The sequence below is a fragment of the Gorilla gorilla genome, chromosome 6, assembly GCF_029281585.2.
Source record: "Gorilla gorilla gorilla isolate KB3781 chromosome 6, NHGRI_mGorGor1-v2.1_pri, whole genome shotgun sequence".
Lineage (NCBI taxonomy): Eukaryota > Metazoa > Chordata > Mammalia > Primates > Hominidae > Gorilla > Gorilla gorilla.
The window spans coordinates 151,125,335-151,149,066 of record NC_073230.2 but is presented as its reverse complement, the minus strand read 5'-3'; the positions used below and the strand labels follow the sequence as shown (position 1 = coordinate 151,149,066).

The 23,732-nt window shown below is 38.7% G+C and overlaps 1 protein-coding gene across 1 annotated transcript in view; it reads right to left on the bottom strand.

Moving 5' to 3' along the window:
- Positions 1–23,732, bottom strand: part of MGAM (maltase-glucoamylase) — a 152,343-nt gene that overhangs the window by 122,598 nt on the left and 6,013 nt on the right. Inside the window, exons 3-15 of the mRNA XM_063708809.1 lie at positions 15,997–16,117; positions 14,247–14,356; positions 13,593–13,744; positions 12,891–13,062; positions 10,180–10,279; positions 8,100–8,212; positions 7,592–7,717; positions 4,835–4,966; positions 4,571–4,687; positions 3,541–3,654; positions 2,445–2,529; positions 973–1,090; positions 511–682 (exon numbers count right to left, since the gene is read on the bottom strand). Coding sequence (XP_063564879.1) covers positions 511–682; positions 973–1,090; positions 2,445–2,529; positions 3,541–3,654; positions 4,571–4,687; positions 4,835–4,966; positions 7,592–7,717; positions 8,100–8,212; positions 10,180–10,279; positions 12,891–13,062; positions 13,593–13,744; positions 14,247–14,356; positions 15,997–16,117 — 1,632 coding nt within the window. The remainder of the gene's footprint in view (positions 1–510; positions 683–972; positions 1,091–2,444; positions 2,530–3,540; positions 3,655–4,570; positions 4,688–4,834; positions 4,967–7,591; positions 7,718–8,099; positions 8,213–10,179; positions 10,280–12,890; positions 13,063–13,592; positions 13,745–14,246; positions 14,357–15,996; positions 16,118–23,732) is intronic.

The window sequence follows — 23,732 nt, the reverse complement described above, 5'->3', positions numbered from 1 at the left end:
TAAACCCTTGGGGCAAAGAGAAGGTACATCTTTACTATATTTATGCTTTCCTTCCCTCTCACCATGCCTACTCTGCTCAAGACCTTGAACACTCTAGGAGCTCAACTCATAAATATGTTGGATTTAACTAAAAAATGCCAAAGACTGTAGGGTGCTGGCAATGTTATAGTTCTTCATCTTGGTACTAGATACACAGATGTGTTCAGGTGGTGAAATTCATCAGCTGTGTTCTTAAGGATACATACACTTTTCTGTATAAAGTATGTTATACTTTAATAGAAAGATATATTCCAGCACATATCAAAGTTGCACGTTCTGTCTTCATAAGGCAGTACAGGAAAGAATGTCATGGTATCAAAGCCCTGCTGATGTGGATGAAGCACATGTTCTCAAGACATTAAATCCCCAGCCATGGCAGGCAGGAGAGGGGAGCTTTGTGGTTTGAAAACTTTCTGGAATGAGGTTGCCTGGGAATTCAGGTTCATAAGAGAGCTTGAGGTAGCAACTCACCATTGGGATGCCGAAAAGGTTGAACTCAAGCACGCCAGGGATGGACCATCTCAGGTCGTCCCAGGTGGCAGTGTTGTCTCCTAACCAATGTGCTGAAAACTTGCCAGAGCCCGCAAAGGTAGAACGGGTCAGAATGAAGCTTCTCTTATTAGGGAACACAGTCTTGGCAGCTCTGCAAGGGAGAGAGATTTAAGGAGTCAATGTGGGATCTTAGCTTGTCTCAGCCAAGGGGATACAGCAACAATACCAAAGACATTAAAAGTGAATAACCCATTCTCTTCCAACTCTCTTTCGGTACAATTAGAGTCCCTGTTGGGAGCATTCTGTATCATTAAATGTTTTGTTTTGCTTTGTTTTGTCTTAAGAAATTTTATGCATTAGCCCCATAATCTCCAAGAATTAAAAACATATATATATTCTTTATATTCAATAATTAGCAGGTCATAGCCATAGAGGCCTTACTCTGCTGTGGCGACCGCCATGGAGTAGCCATACAGATTGTGAACGTCATACTGCTTGCCCCAGTGCTGCACTGCATCCATACAGAGAGTCTTGCAGAACAGGTACCCATCCAGGATTCCTGAAACAAAAGCAGGATCAATCAGTGAGAGCCTAAGTTGCACATTTTCTGCTCCTTGACTATCACACAATCCGAAATGACAGCCCCCTGGGCAGGCACTTTTGTGGGCATCCTGTAAACAGTCACACTGCTCCCTTACTATTAGAATGCTATCCACTTGGAGTAGTTTCTCTGATATATAAATGAATTCTGCTGACCCACACACATCCTCCCACCGGAGCTCTCACGTGGTTAGAGGCAGACACTTGGAAGTAAGAAGATTCACTCAGGCCTGAGGTTCAATCTGAATTCTCCAAACTGAGCTAAGTTAAGTGGTCCAAGAATAGAAATACCGAATGAAAGTGTAAATTAATTTCTGACTCCTTCTCTCCCCTGATCATATATTGTAGAGAATGATTTCCAGTCTCTCCTGTATTCATCTATTCCTCTCTGCTCCCATTGCACCACTCTGTTTGAGATCCACATTATCTGTGGATCTTAACTATTGCAGTAGCTTCGTCATGTCTTATTTACCTCCTATGTATCTATTTCTAGTTCACACTATATATTAATGTCAGGTTCATATTTCCAAAATCATCTGACTACCATGTTTCTTTATTACTAAAAGATAAGTAGCTTCTAACACCAAAAGAGTAAAATATGAACTCTTTAGCCTCTCACCCAAGCCCCTCAGCATTTGATTCTAACCTTCCTGCCCCAATTTCCTCTCTTCCCACCATATTGAAGCCTTCATAAGTTATTATCATCTTAGCAGTTTTTTCCTTTCTCAATCAAGATATAATCTGTCCTTGAACCTCTAGCATTCTTCAAACTATGGCCGATGCTATGATGCCAAGGCCACACCCTGAGAGATAGTGTTGTCCAAAGTTCAATCAAAGCTGAGTATCATCACGTTCACTGACTTTGACCTCCCAGGTCATGAGTTCTGTCTTTTCATCCTGTAACTCAGTTCTTCACACTGTGGACACATCAGACATAACCCTTACCTGATGACCAAGGCCGGTTACCTGGTGTCTCTCTGGTAAACCCTGGCCTGTGGGTGCATACCTGAGAATGACATAAACTTACCACTAGCCTCTGGCCTCTACACTTTATCCTCTCTAGATCTTCCCTAGAAATAGCTTTGACTATAAGTAGAAGTACTAGATTGCCCCTTTTGAATTTGTGCATGTTTTAGGAAAGCATAGCATGTTTTTATTTTCCTTCCTAGTTTTCCTTATATATTACCCACATATTTCTTTTTCTATGCACAATTATGAACAAATTCCCTTGCCAGATTTTTCAGATCTGTCCTTATGAATTTATAATATGAAATACATATGGCTACTTTAATCTGCTGACCACCAAGACTTACTGGGAGTGAATGGGGGATTATTTAGGTTGTTTGTGGAACATCCTGAGACCGAACCATCAACAAAGTTGGAGACTTCATTCATATCCTACAAGACAAAGAGCAAAAACTATTAAGAAAAAGTAACATGTTATCTTATGATGTAGTGATGGTGTCTTTTTTTAATTAATCAGATAAATTATTCCAGATATTTTAAAGGGGTATTTGTATAAATGGAATAGAGTAGGTGTTCTTGTCTTGTCTACCCACTGAAGGCTTCATGAAGAAGGTTCTTAACCTCTCTTCAAATAATATGTCTATAATCGCTGAAAATGAACAATTCCCAAACATATCAGGTGAAAAAAGTTTCAATTTATATGATGACATGTTTCAACTTATACATTTTTCCATATATTAAAATATAACTGTAAATACATACACATATAAATACATATAAACATATATGTGGAGAGAAAAGGAGAGAGCACATAAAGGTCTAGAAAGATGCATTCCAACATATCGATAATAAATGTCTTTGGTTGCTATAATTTAAGAGGATTTTTGCTTTTGTCTTTTTAACTCTCTGTATTGTTTGAATTTTCTACAGTTCTCTTAGAAAAAGAAAAAGTTTCAACTCTGGAGCTCCCTAAATTTTGCTAACCCTCAGCTAGATTACTTTCTTTCATCTGACATCATATGAGACATTTTTCTTTACCACAGGCATAGTTTGTTCATGCACCTGAGTACTTTGGCTCTGATCAATTTGTTCAACATGTCCAAAAGGAAGAGTCTTCAACTAGCAATTGAACAATTTGTATACTTTGCAACAATGTAAGGAGTACATGACCTATTCTGACTTCAGCTCATTCCTTCGTAAAAAAAGAGCTAGACTTGGGAAAAAATTCTGAGTTTCCTTTCAGCTCTAACATTTTGATTTTTATTCTAAGCTATGTGTTTTAGTAAGATTATTTAAATAGTAAGATAGTGAATATTGAGAGTGATTGTTATACTTCCTTTCTTCTCCTCCTCCTCTCCCTATGCTCCGTGACTCAAAGATACAGATACAGATATACACAATTTGAATATTTGTCACCTAATAATCCAAGTGTAAACAACTCACAATCCAGATTCCATCAAACTCTACTTGATTGTGAAAAAGTTCAAATTCCTTTGTCCACCAAACAGCACAGTTGGGATTGGTATAATCAGGAAACACAGTTTGTCCAGGCCAGACCTTCAGGAGAAAAAGAAAAACACTGATAAGAGTAAATTAAACAAATACAGACTAAAGTACTTTGCAAAGAAATTCCTAATATGATCACAGCAACCGAGGTACCCAGGAACATATCCTTTTTAGTTAAGAAGGTGCGGTGCTCAGAATACTTAAAATAAATGCCAGGGTCACTTGAAGAAAAATGCATTTCAAAAAATGTTTAAGTCCTTAATGAATAAATTCGTGGATAAAGGCTTTGTCTAACTTAGTCATCTTTAACTCTCTACACTTCTTTGTTCTTAATTCTGGGAATAGTAAATGGGGGAAGAGCATTGTGCAAATTTCAGCTAGTCCACTATAAGCTGTGGATTCTAACATCATTTACTTTTCTCTCTTTCTTTCCTATCCAATTTCCCCCAGACACTATACTCTGAAAAAGTCATCAGAGGCCTTAGAAGTGAACAAGCAGATAACACCTTCCTGAAAAAACAAGGACAAACAAACATTTGAGAAAGAAGTGGGTACACTTGTCAAATACTGCAGGAAAATTGAGCAAGAAGAGGTATGAAACAGTTCCGCTGGACTTACCAATGAGAAAGTAACGGGTGCTTTTTGCCAGAGCGGTATCAGGGAAGTGAGGGGGGAAGGAAGGAGACCACAGTCAGCTGCAGAGTGTGTGGGAGGTGAGAAAGTGGACACTCAGTGTGTGAGCTGTTGTTTAAAGGGACTTACTTGGCTGTGAAGGGAATCAAAAAGCTACGATGGTCGGCTTGCACTTGGGCATGAAAGGGCAGAGGAGACTTTATCCCCAGCATATATAAATATACTGAAAATGTACAATAAAAACAATTACATGCACACACACACACACACAGAGACACATTCACACACCCCTATGCAGCCCCTCCACCAACCTCCAGCCTTCCCATTAAGTTACCTCCCCAATGAGTGGAGTCACTCCATCTGAACTATTCACCCATATCTTCATATCTGAACCCCTGTCATATGGGCCATAGGGTTTACTTGAGGAAGAGTTGTTGGAGATGGCTGGATCCTAAAAAGAGGAAGAATACAATGAACAAACTAGCTGGAAACCGGAGGCACTGAAAGGAGACTGGGAACTGGGGGAGAAAGCAGGAGAGATGGGTGTATGATACGGAGGAGCAAATACCTAATTTGGTGGAAAGAGGGCAGTACATACCACAATGATAACAAGCTTCTGTCCATTATTGTGTAACTCGTTGACAAATTCAGGGAAGCCTTTAAAATCCACTGGATCGTAAGTGAAGTCCCTTCTCTCATCCATATAATCAATATCAGCATGCTGAACATCCTGAAAGAATATACAAAGTCCACAATTAGCACCTAGGAATTTCTATGGTAAAATGAAATCAAATTTTCACTGTTATTATTCAGGATAAACAACAACTCTGTTCTGGGCTCTAAATAGAGTTCTTAATCAGTTCCTGGCATCTGAGTACTTCTTTTCCAATGGTGATTTCAAAACACACGACTGGTTGGTTCCCTAGGGCTTGGCCCCCTCCCTGCCATCAGGTTAAATGCATCATCCAATCCTTGCCTGGCACTCTGGCATTAAAAACCAATCAAGCAAGCAACACCAATTATGACAAACCCCTAAGACAATCAGACATATCCACCTAAGAAATGACCTAAATTTCACCCTATTCACAAGATAAAGAAGGGAAGAGACTGTCTCTCTCCCACATCTCCCTCATTTTACTACCCCACGTTTTATTTTGTTACTTCGCTTCTACCCCACATCTTTGTTGTTTATGCTATCCCAATTTTACCTGTATAAACAGTGAAGCCCAGAATAAAATGTACCCTTCTCTACAACCTAGGTTTGTCTCCGATGGAATAGAGTGGGGGAGAGAAGAGGATTATTCTAGAAGACTACTGAGCTTTTCCCTTTGCATCTCTTGTTAAATTTCACTCCCAATAGTACCCAATATCATAGGTACATTCAAAGTTAGCCATTCAAAGTACAAAAACATTTTATTACATGTCCATACTATATCCTTTTGTTCACTTAAATGTGACAGATTTTGACATGTATACTGAATTCAGGTAATAGCGTTCAATTCCCTGTCTAAACACTCCCTCTCACATCTCACACCACTAGGCAGCAGTAGTAGTCCAATTCTTTCATTTCCTGGATCACTTAAAAAGGAAATGTCTATCTATAAGTAAGGAAAATGGCATTAAAAAAAGAGATGACCACTATGATGCTAGAGATCTGGGCTTGAAAACTAGTTCCCCTAGTTTTCTAATATTAAATGGGATTTCTAATCTTAAATGGAGTCCTTTTTTTTTCCCTCAAGACTGAGTCTAGCTCTGTTGCCCAGGCTGGAGTACAGTGGCACGATCTCGGCTCACTGCAACCTCCACCTCCTGGGTTCAAGTGATTCTCATGTCTCAGCTTCCCAAATAGCTGGGATTACAGGCACCTGCCACCATGCCCAGCTAATTTTTTTGTTGTTTTTGTATTTTTAGTAGAGACGGGGTTTCACTGTGTTGGCCAGGCTGGTCTCGAACTCCTGACCTCGTGATCTGCCTGCCTTGGCTTCCCAAGTGCTGGGATTACAAGCGTGAGCCACCGTGCCCAGCCAATGGAATTCTAATAGTAAAATGGAGTTGCTGAGACAACTAAAGAAGGCATATAGCACACTGCCTGCCACGAGAGTTCACCACGTTGTAGCGCTCATTATTATGGTGGCTGTGTTAATTGTCCTTTGGCTCAATCCTGCTTTTACCACTTTTTCTGTTATCCCTCCCCCAACCCACCCCCACATGCATAAAGACACGTCATGCTGGAGAATGAGTAGTGGGACTCGCAGCCAAACTGAGAGTGCATTCATCCACCCAAACGTCTTTATCTGCCCTGACTTTCTGCTTCCCCCATCTCCTCAGTGTTCCTAGGTTTTTTGAATCTCAATTCCATTAAGCACTTTCTTTTACACATCATATTTATGGACTATCTTTCCGCCAAATTACAAAACGTCTACTGAAGCTCGGCTTCAATGGCAAAATGACCACTCTAAAGAGAAAGGAAATTTTGCTTATTCCCAATTTAACAGTAATCAAAATATCAATGTAAAAACACATGGACCTGAAACTTGTATTATTTTTCACATCCATGTAGTCACATGCAGTATTTGTTCTGTCATCAATTACCTATGTGGTCTTGGTCATAGTATTTCCCCTGACAGCCTCAATTTACTATCTGTGAAAAAAAATGATGCTAACCCAGATGGCTCATGGTTGTTCCAGCAATATAATTATTTTGAACTAAATTCATGGGGTCTAGAACTACTCCACTTCCTCAATTCCTCTTTAAAATATCTGTTAAAACATAGGTAGGGAGCCTGGGGATCTGCATCATTCATGACCTGACACTAAACCTAAGAACCTAAGAATTTAGACATGAAATCTTATGCCAGAATCTTAGAGGAATTTCTGAAAATATGATACAACTTTTATGGTAAGTCCCTGCCATGACACTTTTGAGTCAAAGCAAACCAAAAACACGTGTAAGGCAAGAAAATCCATACTGAGAAGCATTAAAATGCTACAATTTAAGCTAAAGAGCCACATGCCTTGAAAACTCAAATAAAACCACCTGTAAAATGTAGTCAATACAGTAAGCACAAAAAAAGTTTACTAATAAAATACTTGATAAGAAAAATAGAGACAAAAACAGATTGCCTCCCAACACATAATTATGGTCTCCCAATCTATTTCATACTATAAAGAACAACGGTTCCTTGAAAAAATTACTGGTCCAACAAAAAAAAATGTCTAGTATTCTGAATATCTAAAACTCCTTTCATTACCAAATAAATAAATCAATTAAACTCAGGGAGAGAAAATATAAAGTTTTTCTTTTTCTCCAAGGGAATTTCTTTACTTTTGGAGAACTGTTGAAAACCTTGCTTACATAAGGGAGCTGTGCTGCGCGATTTCTCTCCACGACTTCCCTCATGTTGTCTAAGGTTCCATATTCATAACGACTGAGGTGAAATCCAAGCGCCCAGTAGGAGGGAAGGGCTGGCCGCCCAATAAGCTGAAAGAAATATGTGAAGTGAAAATTAGCAAATACTCTGTTTTTAATAAAAATTTTTCGAAGCATTGCTTTCAGAGCACCAAACATAGTCCATTTCCCAATGCACTGATTCATTAATGTTAGAATGTTAGTCTATTTTTCCAGCCCCTTCATAAATGTTTGAGGGTAGGCCCATGTTTGGGGCACCTTTATATTCTCTCACATTCTTATAACATAAAAATGCTATACAGCAAGTTTCCATTGCATATATGAAATCTGTTCTTTAATATCTCAAATTTGTAACAGCAGATTTTGTGGGTCACACTTGCGTATGAATTTTACTTTTTTAAAATATTTGCTGTTTAGGATTTCCTGAGTCATAATCTTCACATCCTAAGTTTACCTCTAGATATTCTTGAACAACTTGCTCTGGAGTGTTTCCCAAGAACACATAGAAGTCGAGAATGCCCCCAATGGTGCGGTAAGTGATGGCTGGCGCAGGCTGAAGGACAACCTCTTGAAAGGTTAAAAATGAAGAAAATAAAAATCAGAATTGATTCTTGAATAGTAACTACCAAGTTTTAAAATAACACAGGATCACTAACCATGTGAACATTAACAAGGTGACCCTACTGCCTCACATTTTGAATACCAAGGGAAAACCCTGACCATCCAAGTCCACCCTCACAGCACATGGCAGCCAAGGCATTTTTTCTGTGACAGATTTTAATACTACTGACTGGAGTGTCTTAGTGTCTTGTGCCAGGCCCCAGGTTCTGGGGAAAAAGCAGCCAGGCTTATGAAGGGGTCCAGAATAAGCCACTGTGACATAAAAAAAATTATTTTGGACCGAAGGCATTTAAGTTACTGAAATCCCTGATGTGCTAAAATCAGAGCCTCCCAAAATAACTCAATAAAAAGCAATTGTCATAAATCTGCTCCAAGGAGTACCTCTAATCTTCTCTGAGACAACAGGCACCATTCCCAGATAAACAGTGTCACAAGACTATCACATCCTCCCACCTACTCTCCTAAGGGCCCATTTATCTTTCCAAAACGTCATTTGTTCTCTCCTAAGTGTCCTTTCCCATTCCCTTTCACCTATTAATTAAGATGGTATAGAAGCCCCAAGTTCTAATCTCTGCTTTGAGTTACTCATCACTGAGAATTGCTGTGTGTATGTGCATTACATGTGTAAATAAATTCTGTCTTTTCTATTGCTAATCTACCTTTTTGCCAGTTTAATTTGCAGGCTCCCAAGAATTAACCCTGAGAGGTTAGAGGAAAAGTTTCTCCTCTCTGACTTTCATAACCACAGAACATGTCCCACCACATACCCCGTCATTATTTTGAGAATATAATTCAACTAGACATGGAGGTAACTATCCTCAGTGAATCTCACCTCAAACAAAAGCCAAACTAAAAAAAAAAAGTCAGAAATTGTATCATAAATTCAAAACCCTTCTATGTGCCAATCACCATTCTCAAAAGTTGTGTCATTACCTTGATTTGTATCTAGGAATAAAATGCCTCAAGAAATATTGCAATGTACTCTTTGGTCATAGGAACAACTCATACAGAGTATCTAGGATCTTCTGGCCTTTCCCACTAAGTCTGACTCATCTTATTTTCTGGTTCCTTTCACCTATCTAAAACTGTACAGTCTTTCTATTATATTATTTCAGTCTATTCTTAGGTTATTTGGTATTTTAAGTACCTTAGGACCATCTAAGATTCTATTAGAATCGTCTTAGATTCATCTCTTAGATGTCCTAGAATCATCTTAGATCATTTAGAGTGCTTCTCGGATATCTGTGGTGGAGAATCAGACCTTTATTTTGTTTAATTTCCATTTCACTGCAAGCTGATATTTTCATAAAATAATATGAAAATGAATTACTAGAAAAAGGTTCATGTGTGCATGTGGAGGCTACAGCATTGCTTACTCGCCATTTCTATACTCATCTTACTATAGACCTGAAACAGTCTGTGACCCATTCAGGGACCACACTTTGAGGAGCACTGATTGAATCGATGACTGTCAATTAAGAAAAGGTATGGATCAATACCCTATGCCCACCATCAATCCTGGGAGATTCTGATACATCTTCTCTTCCCCTGTGGCAATTCATTGCCACTGGGATCTACTGACTACAGGGCTGAAGACGGAGAAGAACACATTGGTGGAAACTATCTCAGAGTAAATTACAGGGAAGGGTGAGCTCCTTAACTTGATAATAGAAAATATTCCAACAGAGGCCACCAGATTCAGGAAAATCATAAGTTGGAGAAAATCCCCTACTCATGGCTACCATGGATCAACAGGTAATGAAGTAGGGATAGCACAATTAGAGAATCTATAAGGCCCTCCCTACACTATGGCTCAGTCACTCTTAAAGGGATCCATTCCTTTTATCATAGTGCTGTAAGAAAGGGACTGAAAATCACTCTTGTGCTTGTTTTTTCCATGAATATTCCTTTACCCATGGCATTGCTGTTCATCAGAAACACCCCAAAGGACAATCCACTAGCATCTTCAAGGCACAAGAAGAATGTCTGCGCACCATACAAATTAGTTCCGTTCTGCAGAAAGATAATTAAAAACCAAAATTTACAACTAAGAAGTCTCAGCACCACACTGTGGGGTTGGTTTAGGAAATCAGTCTTAATCATGCAACTAATTGACAGGACATTCAGGGTCATAAAGACACATTTTTAAAAGATGGGGTCTATATCTAGTTGATGTTAACCAAGTGAACTCATGTTTTCTTATAGAATGAGCCAGCTATTATCATTCATCTAGAAGGAATGTGAAGGCTGTGATATTTTTTAGAAGGTAAGAGGATAGGAATTTTTAAAATGTAATTCAAAAAAACTGCCCTCTCAAAAAGGCCTGTCTTAACCTGACTTAACCTCATCAGCAGAAGCTCCATCAATATGCTTTAATATGAATCAGGTAACTAGATGGAGCTCTAGTCTAGGCTTGTCTTCCAGACTCCAGAACAGGAGTTCTCAACCTAGACTGCAACCCAGACCAATTAAAACAGAATCCCTAGAAGTAGAAGCAGACATGGCTGTTATTTTTTAATTTCCCCAGGTAACTTCAACATGTAGTCACATTTGATAACTATTGCTCTGGAAAAGTGTTTCTCAAAATTTGGTGTATCCACAAACTACAAGGGCATTTTAGTTAAATGCAGATTTTTTTTTTTTTTTCAGACAGGGTCTCACTCTGTCACCCAGACTGGAGTGCAGTAGTGTGATCTTGGCTCACAGTAACCTCCACCTCCCAGGCTCAAGCAATTCTCCTGCCTCAGCCTCCTGAGTAGCTAGGATTACAGGTGTGCGCCACTACCGCCTGGCTAATTTTTGTTTCGGTTTTTATTTTATTTTATTTTTTTGAGATGGAGTCTCGCTCTGTCACCCAGGCTGGAGTGCAGTGGCTCAATCTTGGTTCACTGCAAGCTCTGCCTCCTGGGTTCATGCCATTCTCCTGCCTCAGCCTCCCGAGTAGCTAGGACTACAGGCACCCGCCACCACCATGCCCAGCTAATTTTTTGTATTTTTAGTAGAGACGGGGTTTCACCAGGTTGATCTTGAACTCCTGACCTCAAATGATCCACACGCCTTGGCCTCCCAAAGTGTTGGGATTACAGACTTGAGCCACTGCTCCCGGCCCTAAATGCAGATTTTAATTCAATAGATGGAATAAGGGACTGAAAGCCCACCTCTCTCACACGGTGGTTCCCCTGCCACATACACACTTTGAGAAGCAAGGATCTGAGGCTCCTTAATGAAACAATTGTCACCAACTATTCCTAGGTAAGCTGCTCTGACTTAACAGCTTTTCTGCTTTTCTGATAGGCATATGTACAGTACAGAGCCTGGGCTTAAAAATTACACAGAGTAGGGATTAGATTCTTCCTCTGTTCTTACAAACTCTTTTTTTTTTTTTTTGAGACAGAGTCTCGCTCTGTCACCCAGGCTGGAGTGCAGTGGCGCAATCTCGGCTCATTGCAAGGTCCGCCTCCCGGGTTCAGGCCATTCTTGTTCTTACAAACTCTTTTGCCTTGAGCTATTAATTTGGCTTCGCTGGGCATTGGTTTTGTCTAACAAGAAATTATTATATTTTCTAGACTCTATGGCTAAATAGATATATACACACACACATGTATGTGTGTGTGTGTGTGTATATATATATATATATGACTAATAAATTATTGCTGTAATCTCCTTTCTTCCATCCATTAATTCTGCTTAGTCAAGAAAGCCCAGCTGGGCACAGTGGCTCACATTTGTAATCCCAGCACTTACGAGAGACCAAGGCCGGAGGATTGCTTGAGTCCAGGAGTTTGAGATCAGCCTGAACAACATGGCGAAACCCAGCCTCTACAAAAAAAATACAAAAAAAATTTGCCAGGCATGGTGACACGCACCTTTAGTCTCAGCTACTCCAGACACTGAGGTGCGAGGGTTACCTGAGCCCAGGGAGGTTGAGGCTAAAGTGAGTCATGGTTGCGCCACTGTACTTCAGCCTGGGTGACAGTGAGACCCCATCTCAAACAAAGAGAGAAGAAGAAAAGAAAAAGAAAGGCCCTGAACAACAGAGTATTGCCAAATCCAGAAAACAATGTTACTTCAAATTTTAGCAGTCAAAACAAAGTGGAAATAAAACAATAACAACAAAACTCTGTCTATTCTTTCACTACCACAATCATTCTTTATACAAAAAAGATTGTTTTAGCTGAGACTTTATCCTATTGTGATGATAAACCTGGTGAGTCAGTGATTAAAGGTGAACCTAAAAATATGGAGATCACAGTCAACTGTTGTTGAGAGTACAGATATTAATAATATCTTCTCCATATCTGGTTAGGGAAATATGAAGGAGTTGGCATTTATTGAGCACCTTCTTTCTGGCAGCCATTCTTCTAGATACGTTACATGTATCTGTTCATTTCATCCTCACCACAACCCTATTGAGATATTACTTCCATTTTATAGATAAGAAACTGAAGACAGAGAGGTAGGTAACACCCAGAACCACGTAACTGGTGAATAGCAAGACTAGAATTCAAAGCCAGGTAGTCTCACTCTAGACTCTTACTCTTAAACACTACACTGTAATACTAGAGGTGACCTTTAAGAATGAGACTATGATATTCAGTGGAAAGGGGCCCATTTGAAAGCTTACTCCATTGGGAGTTGTGTCTCTGTTAAATATGGGCCAGGTCTTCCAATTCATATCATGCCGATACTGCTGGTGCACATGCTCTCCCAGGCCATACACGTTAGCGCTAGGCAGTCGAGTGGAGAGCTGCAAGAACTGGTCAGCAAACAGTAGGGGCCCAATGCTCGAGTCAAACCTAGACACAGGTGGAGAACACAAGGATGGGTGAGCAAGCAGGGTGGAGAGAACGTAAGTGCTTAGAAAAGCATCCTTTATATCTCAGTGACTCAATAGCCCCCATTCATTCAGTCCCATTTGCCCTCCTGTGACATTTTTCTATGGAAAACAAGAGATTAGGACTCCTTGAAGAAAGGGACCATGTGCAAATTTCTTGCATTAGTCTCCCAGACCAGACAGCCTACTACATGACCAGAACACTATACTTACAATAGGAGATGTTCAGTAAATATTTACTGGTGGACAGCTGGTTATATATTATAGATGGAGGGAAATAAAGGGAAAAATAAAGAGAAAAAAATGATTATGCAAACAGAAGAAAGAGAAAGAAAGCCAGAAAAAAATATATACTTTAGAAGGTAAAGGGTCTGGTCACCAATAATGGGCTCACAACCTTCAGGAATATTGTTGAAACACCCCCTTCTTCATGCTTACAGACCTCCCTGTAACCTTCCTACTCTGATCCTTAGATAGGTTTCCAAAACTTACAAAACACGATTGTTGCTTCTTCTGGTCACTTTGATGCTAAATGGCTGTCTGGAGATATCAACTTGGTAGGTCAAAGAAGCAGCAGCATTTCCACTGAAGGACTGCACATGTTCGTGGGGCACTTCAAACCTGTTATTGGTTTGGTCAGTCAACTGTGCAGAGATAGAAATAGAAGGAAAGCCAAAATAAAAACTTGTCAGAGCTTCCCAATATCCCTACTTATGATACTGGAATCAGGCACTGATCAAACTGACCTCATATCTAAGGTAGATGTACTCATTATGTTACCAAACTCAAATGGTTCACCTTTGGGCATAAGTTAGTCTTTAGGTAGAGACATACACAGCACATCTGCAGAGATGGATTGAAAGCTGTGATACTTCCTTATTTTATCTTCCTACCATATTCCACATGTTATCTAGAGTAAATGAATGAAAGCCAAACTCACTAGTAAACTGTAATACATATTTAGGAACTTATCACAGTAAAGGAAGCTATTCTGTATATGTCTTTAACATACAGGTGCTAATTAATAATAGCAATATAGAAAAATACATCCAGTAGCAAAATTTTCTATTTTGTAGTAACTGCACTCATCGGATAGGGAATAAAAGTCTCTCAAAAAAACTTAAAAAAAAATAAACAAATTACAACCTTAAAGTGGAAACGATTAGATGTCTGATATTCTGCTGTGAGAAGAACATTGTCAACATTGCTTCCAAACACGGGTGAAGAAGGCAGATTTTTCAACCGGGCTGTGAATCCTAACACAGGAGAAAAAAAAGGTTTTCATAGTTGACACTGCAAATTCTCAAATAATAGCTACATAAAAATTATGATACATGGGGCTGGGTGCAGTGGTTCACACCTGTAATCCCAGCACTTTGGGAGGCCGAGGCAGGTGGATCACAAGGTCAGGAGTTCGAGACCAGCCTGACCAACGTGGTGAAACCCCATCTCTACTAAAAATACAAAAATTAGCTGGGTATGGTGGTGCATGCCTGTAATCCCAGCTACTTTGGAGGCAGGAGAATTGCTTCAACCCCAGAGGTGGAGGTTGCAGTGAGCTGAGATCGCACCACAGCACTCCAGCCTGCATGACAGAGTGAGGTTCCTTCTCAAAAAAAAAAAAAAAAAATTAGGATACATGTCAAAGGGATTGATGAAAAACCTTTATTTCTCAAAAGAAGGGAAAAGACAGGTATACACCCCATCATACGCACATACTATCTATGGCAGATTCTGGAGCTAGATATCATCATTACATTTTATAAAAATCTATGTCTCTCTTCTACAAAATCTGATTGAAAACCTCCCCCAATAAGCCTAACACTCATTCCACAAGCTCATCAGTCATTTGGTGTTAATTAGGTACCCTTTACATTCTCGGACCTGACATACATATACATAATTCCTTCTCAGTTATTTTCATATTGCATTACAGGTGATTATATCCATTGATGCCATCTCCCTAATTAAATGGTAAACCAGGTGAGAGTTGAGACCTTATTGTAACAGTCCATCAGGCCAAGAGCATCTGAAAGGGGAACATGCCTCCTCCTTTATACCGAGAGCCTCCCTAAAGTGTCACCTTCTGCTATCCCCTAGAATGGTCATCATTGTCATCATTATACTCTGCATTTTTTTTTTTTTTTGAGACGGAGTCTCGTTCTGTCACCCAGGCTGGAGCGAAGTGGCACAATCTCAGCTCACTGCAACCTCTGCCTCCTGGGTTCAGGCGATTCTCCTGGCTCAGCCTCCTGAGTAGCTGGGACTGCAGGCACATGCCACTACACCTGGCTAATTTTTATATTTTTAGTAGAGATGGGGTTTCACCATGTTGGCCAGGCTAGTCTCAAACTCCTGAGCTCAGGTGATCCATCCACCTCGGCCTCCCAAAGTGCTGTGATTACAGGCATGAGCCACTGTGCCTGGCCTATGCTTTGCATTTTAGAGTAGGAGGAAGAAGAGGGGCTATTCACTCCATGAACACTTATATTGACTAGTAACTTTCACAACATGTTTATAAAATTGGAATTATTTCTATTTCATAAAAATAACATAAAATTAGAGTTGGAAGTAGTCTGAGAGGTTACCAATTTCAAATCCCCCACTTTAAAAGGGATAAACTTGAAAACAAAAATGATCAATGATTATTGCAGTCATGAAGGTCCATAAATGGGGAAGTTGGAAAGAGGACATGGTCTCTCAACTCCCAAGGCAGAGAATAATTTTTCCTTGGTGCCCACATAGATTCTAGTCCTTGATTAAGAGCAATGACCACCTTCTGTCACATGTGGTTATATGGCCCCACAGAGCAGAACTCTGCAGGCTGCCCCTGGGGGATACAGAGTCAACCTCCAGAGGGTCTGGACCTCCTGCATCATGGCAGACTCTGGCTTACCTGCATTTGTGTTGACAAGGTTGCCCTCCATGTGGTAGCTATGATTCTTGGAATAGTAGCACCAGGGAACACTTACAGCTCCCTGGGGATTCCAGCAACAGCCACGTTGGTCACATGTGGCCTGAAACAAGAGGTTAGTCAAAGAAGCTCCATTTAGTTGTAGAACACGACCATTTATAAAGCACGAAACATCTAATTTGAGACTCTGGTATCAATAATTTCATTTTACAAATAAGACAACTGACATTTAGATAAATTGTGCCATATACCAAGCAATGGCAGAGTTTCTACCCACAACCAATTTTTCTGTCCAGTGTCCTTCTTATGCAACAGTATGGGAAGCAAAATGCATTCTATAACTTTTATCACAAAAAAACTCATAAATATATTTAAATAGTCTAAACAATAATATAGCTATATCACCAATAATCCAAAATTACAAATGGAGCTTCATTTATATCAGCTTTGACTTTTAAAAATGAAAATAAGACTTTGCAATCATCTGTATTCTGAAGCTTTCAAATCAAACTAATGTTGTTTTGACTTTTAAATATATGCCTTACATTTATATGGATTATACATATGTGAGATATATGACATGTTTACAGTCTCTCGACTCCTCCAGAGACAGAAAGTAGTCTTTCTTGACACCCAAATAGATTCTTACTTAAGAAAGGTGTGTGCCTTCTAACATAATTAATGACTGAATCAAGTAGAAACCAAAACGAAGATAGTTTCTTTCTCACACCAACTAATTTGGGAGAAGCAACCAAGTTAAATACAAAAAAGGACAAAGAACTCTCTCCTCTTGAATGCATGCTGAATCAAGTGATTTGCAAGTAATAGAAACCAGAGAAAATAATGAGATGCTGCTTTCAAGATTAGACCACAGAAAGATTGAAGTTTCTGTCTTGCTTGCTCTCTTTCACTTTCTCTGTTGGAGTCCTCGTTCTGGGAGAGGCAAGTTGTCACACTGTGGAGGGGCTCACATGGCAAGGAACTGAGGGAGGTCTCCAGCTAGCAGCCAGCAATGAACTGAGGTTCTCAATCCAACAACACCTGAAGAGCTGAATCCTACCAACAATTGCATGAGTGAGCTTGAAAACGATCATCCCATAGTCCTGGAAGACACTTTGACTACAGCCTTCCAAGAGACACTGAGCCAGAGGCACCTAGCTAAGCCAAGGTCAGATGTCTGACTACAGAAGCTGTGAGAAAATATCTGTCATATTAGGCCATTAAATTTTGGAATAATTTATTACACAGCAATAGATAACTAATACCTCCTGCCAGATCATTTTACAGATGAATTACCTTTGGCCCATGGTGGTAAAGCTTCTCCGAGGTAAAGTGACCTGCCAAAGGTTACTCAGCTATTGAGAAGACAAGAACAAAACTTAGTTCTCTTACTATCCATTTCTTTTTTTCTATACTCTGGGTTGAGTATCTCTAAGCACATTTTCAGGAGAATACAGCCTTGCAAATGGTCAGAAAAATGTTTTGCTTAGTTATACAAACAATGAAATTTAATCAAATGCTATTTTTTACACTAATAGCCAATATGAGGGATAAACAACGATGTCCATATGTGGTTTATACTGCTGTAAGATCAGGTTTCACTGTGAACTCAACCTCAATCCACGGTTTTGTCTTTGTTCTTGTAAAACCCACTCAGATGAAACCTCAGCATAAAAAGAAAAAAAGTGTTGAAAAGGGTGTTAAGCATAATGGTTTTTGTATACAGCCCAGAATTTAATAATTTTTCCATTAAACTGGAAAGGACAAAGATCAGAGTGGCCAAAAGAGCAAGGAATGCAAACAGTCTTTGTTGGCCAACTCAAAAATGCCAGCTTCTACAGTAGAGCTGAGCCATTGCAAGAAGTGGGAAGAGACATGGTGCAAGACCCGTATAATAAGACAAAACAAACTATGTAAAACCTAGGAAAATAGATTTAGAAAGAAACTACAGAAAATGATGGCATGAATAGAATTAGGGCACACAAAAAGAATTAGGCCCAGGACACAAAATGCCCCTTTAAGTTGGATATGAGAATTAAAAATTTAAGAGAAACTGCCAAAATAATATAGAATGTGTAACTACCAAAACAGTACTGAAGGAAAATTGTTAGAGTTGTGGAGAGTGTGGAAATCCTCGACCCAAAAAATTAAGAAAAAAGACATGTTTATGAAGGAGTAGGGGTGGGGACTAGCACATAAACAGAATGAAGAGAAGGCACAAAATGAGACCTTAGAAAGAATGTGTCATGTCAACTATCACATGGTTTAAATATTTAAAAGACAAAGATAGTCAGATTACATTTAAAGAAGTAAGTCCAACTAAATGTTTCTTATAGTTTACACATCCTAAACTAAAGCTCACAAAAAGCCCTGAAAGTAAAGGGAAAAACAAATATGTAAAAAGAATGCCAGCTGGGTGCACTGGCTCACGCCTGTAATCCCAGCACTTTGGGAGGCAGGCAGATCACTTGAGGTCAGGAGTTTGAGACCAGCCTGGCCAACATGGTGAAACCCCGTCTCTACTAAAAATACAAAAATTAGCTGGCTGTGGTGGTTCGTGGCTGTAGTCCCAGCTACTCAGGAGGCTGAAGCAGGAGACTCACTTGAACCCAGGAGGCAGGGGTTGCAGTGAGCCGAGATTGTGCCACTGCACTCCAGCCTGGGTGACAGAGTGACACTCCATCTCAAAACAATAAAATAAAATAAAAGCCATATTAATATCAGGCAAAGAGACTTTAAGTAAAAATTCATTATTAGAGAGACATAGAGTCAGTACATGATGATTAAAGTTTCAAGATATTACAGCTCAAACTGGATATATACCTAATAATAAAGATTCAAAATATATACAAGAAAAGTTTAAAGAATCACAAGGTAAAATTAAGGGAGATAGTATATAACAGAATATTTTAAGAACACCCAGAGTAATTGATGGATAATGTACATAAAAGATGGAAAGATATGTTACTTTTTATATAATAGCTATACAGGCTCTTTCGCCAACACGAAGAGGAGGAGTGAATAGAATTCAGAGATAGAGACAAGCCAGATACTGAAGACACTGCTTAAGAGTCAATCAAGCTCTGCTCCACCCCAGTCCTCTCCTCCTTCAATTCCCAATGCTTCTTAACACTTAAAAGAGAGAGAAGGGAAGAAACAAAGAAAGTACTTTATGTCAAAAGCAAACATGAAACATAAAGGATAACTACAGCCGAGTCTTATCCATGAACATAAATGCAAAAGCCTAAAAGAAAAAGCACACAAAGGATTAATAACAGAAATCAGTACATATTAAACGAATAATAACCAAGTGGTGTTTCCTCCAGAAATAAGGAGATCCTTTAATAATAGAAAATCTACTTGTGTAATTCATTAAAAAAACCTCATTTTAAAAAGTATACCATATAATCACTTGAATTCATCAGCTATCATAATAAAAGTTTTAGCAAACTTGGAATGAAAAGCAACTTCCTTAGTTTGATCATGGATATCCACCAAAACTGTACAACAAGTATCTTACTAAATGGTAACATATTAAAAGGATTCCTTTTAAAATCAGAAAAAAAACCTAAGTGATCCATCACTATGATTGCTTATAATTTAAAAATATATTGGAGGTTCTAACAATTCAAGAGGACAAGAAAGAAAAATGTACAAGACTGAAAACAATGAAGCCAAATCATCCATTACTTCCAGACAAAATATTGTCTCGGTAGAAATTCAAGAAAATTTATAGAAAAAATAGAATGAATAATTCAATTATTATTATATTAGATTCTTTTTTTCTCTTCTTAAATCTATAACTTTTTGCTTTTTGCCTTTAGGCTTTTAGTCTTCCTGGAATTGTTTTTGAGATACAATGTAATATGGGAATACATAGTTATCAAAACATAAGTCACAATTGTTGATAGGCTTGACTCTATTAAAATGTAAAACTTTTATTCATCAAGACAGTATAAAATTGATGAGCAAAGCCTCTTAACAGTAAATATTTGCAACATATATGATAAGAATAAGAATCCAGAATCACACGAATGAACAAACGGGAAGATTGTACACATCAAGAAGATAAACATCTCAATATAAAATCGGGCAAGACAGAAAAATTCACAGAAAAGAACTAAATGAGAGATGTTCACCAATATTAGTATTCAGAAAAATTAGCACTGAAACCACAACAGAACACTATTTTATAATCCCCAAATGTCAAAACTTTAAAAGACTGTCAATTCCAAAGAAGATACAGAAAATGACAGTGAGATGGTAAATCAGCACAGCCACTTTGGAGATCAATTTGATAATGTCTAGTAAACTTAAGATATATATCTAAAATCACACAGATGCAAGTAAAAAAAAAACTTACAAAAATATTCAGAATGGGACTGATGTAACTTCAAGATATTGAAGAAAAACTTTTTTTACTGTAGAAAGAATGATTTTGATTTATTTTTGCCATAAAATTGACATAATTTTATACAACTGTGTACCAATTTTATAGCAAAATAAATGAACTAGAGATATCTATCAACATAGTTAAATCTCACAATGTTAAGCGCATAAACAAAAATGCATTTTGTTTATAGGCTGTATATATCTATTATTTACAAGTATATATAGAAGTAGTAAAGGTTGAAAGGAATGCATGGTAAGTATCAATTTCAAAAGTGTGGTTACCTCTAAAGAGGATGGAAGAAAAGGTAATAATACAGAAGGGATAAGCGTGGGGGACTTCATCTCTGCTGATAATATTTTATTTCTTAAGCTGGATAATGGTTATATATTTTTGTATATCTTAAATATTTATTAATAATTATTTCAAAGAAGTTAATGCTATATAGAAAAAAATCAAAACCATTGTGAAAATAAATAATAGAAAATAATATAGAACTGCCTATTTTCTCAACTCCCCATCTTTTATCAAGTCCCAAACGTGTCATTATTTTTCAAGCTTTCATATACTGGATTACCAAGAAGACTATAATAATCATGCCTAACAATATAAAAACACAGACTGAAAACATTCCATATTTTGCCAAAGTCCCTTCCAACATAACGACCTACAGAACTGCTGAAAAATGTACAACTTTGCACATTGTGTCAAACACATTTTACTATATTCTCAAACTATGGTCCCTGTCAGAATCACCTGGAAAATTCAGAAAAAGTATAAAAGCTCAGGCCTTATCCTCCTTCACTGAAGCTGGAGTGCTAAGGATTTTATTAGCTCTCTACGTGATGCTAATACAGAACAATGTTCAAAAACCGCTGCTCTAGACCAGTGGTTATTAATCTTAGCTGCACATTTGGATCACCTGGCAAATTACAAAAATAAGCAGGCCTGGGATCCACTCCTTAAGAATTAAATCAGAATTTCTGGGACAGAGCCTAGGAAATAGAGAAAAAGAGAAGCAAACAGAAAGTAGTAAAATGAAAACCACTAAATGATAATCCATGATTCCTACTGTTACAGGAAAACAGAGAAGCCCCAGGTGCTTGTGGGCTGACCAGTGTAATGGGTGGAGAGAAGAACCAGAAGAAACCTAAAGGAATCTGTCACAGACTTTCTCTCCTAACACATTTTCTGTAGTAAGCATGTGGGCCTTTTAGTTTTAAAAATACTTTCTCACATATTTTTATATAAAAAAGAGAAATTGCCACCCTATATTCTCAAAAGCCTATTCTAAAGGTGAAATCAATTATCAACCAGAAACTTTCTCGAAAGTAATTCCCTATGTCTTTCCACAATATGGGGTGAAAATAATTTACTGATAAGATTACAGGTGCCTTGAAATGAATAAACCATTAGGGCATTAGGAAACAGCAGATCTAAGATTTAAAAAAAAAGAAAATCAAAACTTCAGCAACTGCAGCATTCAGGAAAGAAAGAGGGCAAAGTTGCAAGAACAAATGCAAGCTGGTTAAAAGGACATGATCCCAGACTGAGGCAGAGTCAGCTTGAGTGAGTCAGTGGCATCAACCATTTCCTGCCACTGGAGGGAACAGGAGGAGCTCCTCACAATTCGCATTAGACCTCAGTCACTCAACTCTGTCACCCACCCTATTCCCAGTCCTGACTCCTCTAACCTGTGCCACCCCATCCTGCTCTGTTCTGTATTGTCCAGGTCACCACAGCCTTCACCATTAACAGCAGCCTTTATGCTACTCTGAAAAAAAAAATAAGCATTCCTCTGCAGTTGTTTAAAATGGCCATCAAGTTCTCTTAACACACTTTGTGTCAAGAGGTGGAGTCTGTCGCTGTTCCTGTTGAAACTGGGCCGGCCTGAGACTGATCTGATCAACAAAATGCATCAAAAGTGATGCTATGCTGGTTTAGGTGTGGTATTTAAGAGAACTGGAAGCTTTTGCCTCTGTCTCTTGCAGCACTGAGCCACCATGTAAGAAGTTCAGCTACCCTGCTGGAGAGAGTACCAAGAGAGACTCCGTGACTACATGGAGGGGAAGAGGGTGCAGTCAGTCTTACCACCATTTTCACCAAGGTACCAGGTATGTGAGTAAAGTCATCCTGAAACCTCCAGACCAGATCAGCCACCAACTAAATACCACCATATCATGTAATCCCAGTAAATGCTATGTGGAACAGAACCATTCAGCCAAACCCTGGCAGAATCTCTGACTTATAAAATCACTAGATATAATAAAATGATTGTTGCTGCAAACCACTAAGTTTGGATAGTTTGTAATTCAGTAGACAAATGGAGAAGCTTGCCCTAAGAAAACAGAAGTCTAAGAAAATAGAAGACTTAGAGCAATTTCAGTTAGACTGGTGCTTTGGCTGGAATGTGCCCCCTCCAAAATTCACGTGTTGCCAGTATGTTAGTATTGACAGGTGGGGCCTTTAAGAGGTGATTAGGCCATGAAGCCTCCTCCCAGACAAAGGGAATTAGGTGCCCTTATAAAGGAGACAGTGGGCTGTCTCTTGCCGTCTACCTGCTGCCATGTGAGGATGCAGCAAGAAGGTCCTCACAAGATACCAGCACCTTGGTCCTGTTCTTTCTAGTCTCCATCCATAACTATGATAAGTAAATTTCTGTGTTTGATAAATTACTCAGTCTTGGGCATTATGTTATAGCAGCACAAAAGAACCTGATGTTGTGAACAAAAAAGGTGGAACCAGAAAGTCTCCACATGAAGAAAATGAGTAGAATGAGACAAAGTATCCCATCTTCAAATAGAGCAGGAATTTTAGAAGTTGAAAGCACTTGATGATAAAGGAATTTCAAATCACCCTCTATTCATCAAAATGTTCTCTAGCTGTTTTTATGTGCAGCAAGTTTGAACAACCGAATGAATAAAATTAGTCTCGACTCTGTGAAATATCTTAAATGTAGGCTATTTTATAATATGTGCATCTTGAGTCAGGTTTTGAAATTTAGCTTGTTAGGCTGGCCACTTCATTTAACCTCAAGGTGAAGTGTAACAGCAAAGACTTTTTAAAACAAAGTTGCCACCTCTGCCATTCCCATAATCCAGTCTTTCTAGTCCCCCAAATCAGACTGTGGTGAATTTTCAGAGAAACATTTGCCAGAACCTTAGAGATCACTATTCTAAAACATTTTGAGGTTAGTATAGTGTTCAATAGTCATTTAATCGAACGTTTAATGAGTATGTTTAGCTGAACACATACTGTCTCATTTTACTTGGAAGGATTTCACAGTTTATAAGAAAATGTGACTTACTGATCAAGTCAAAGAGCTTTC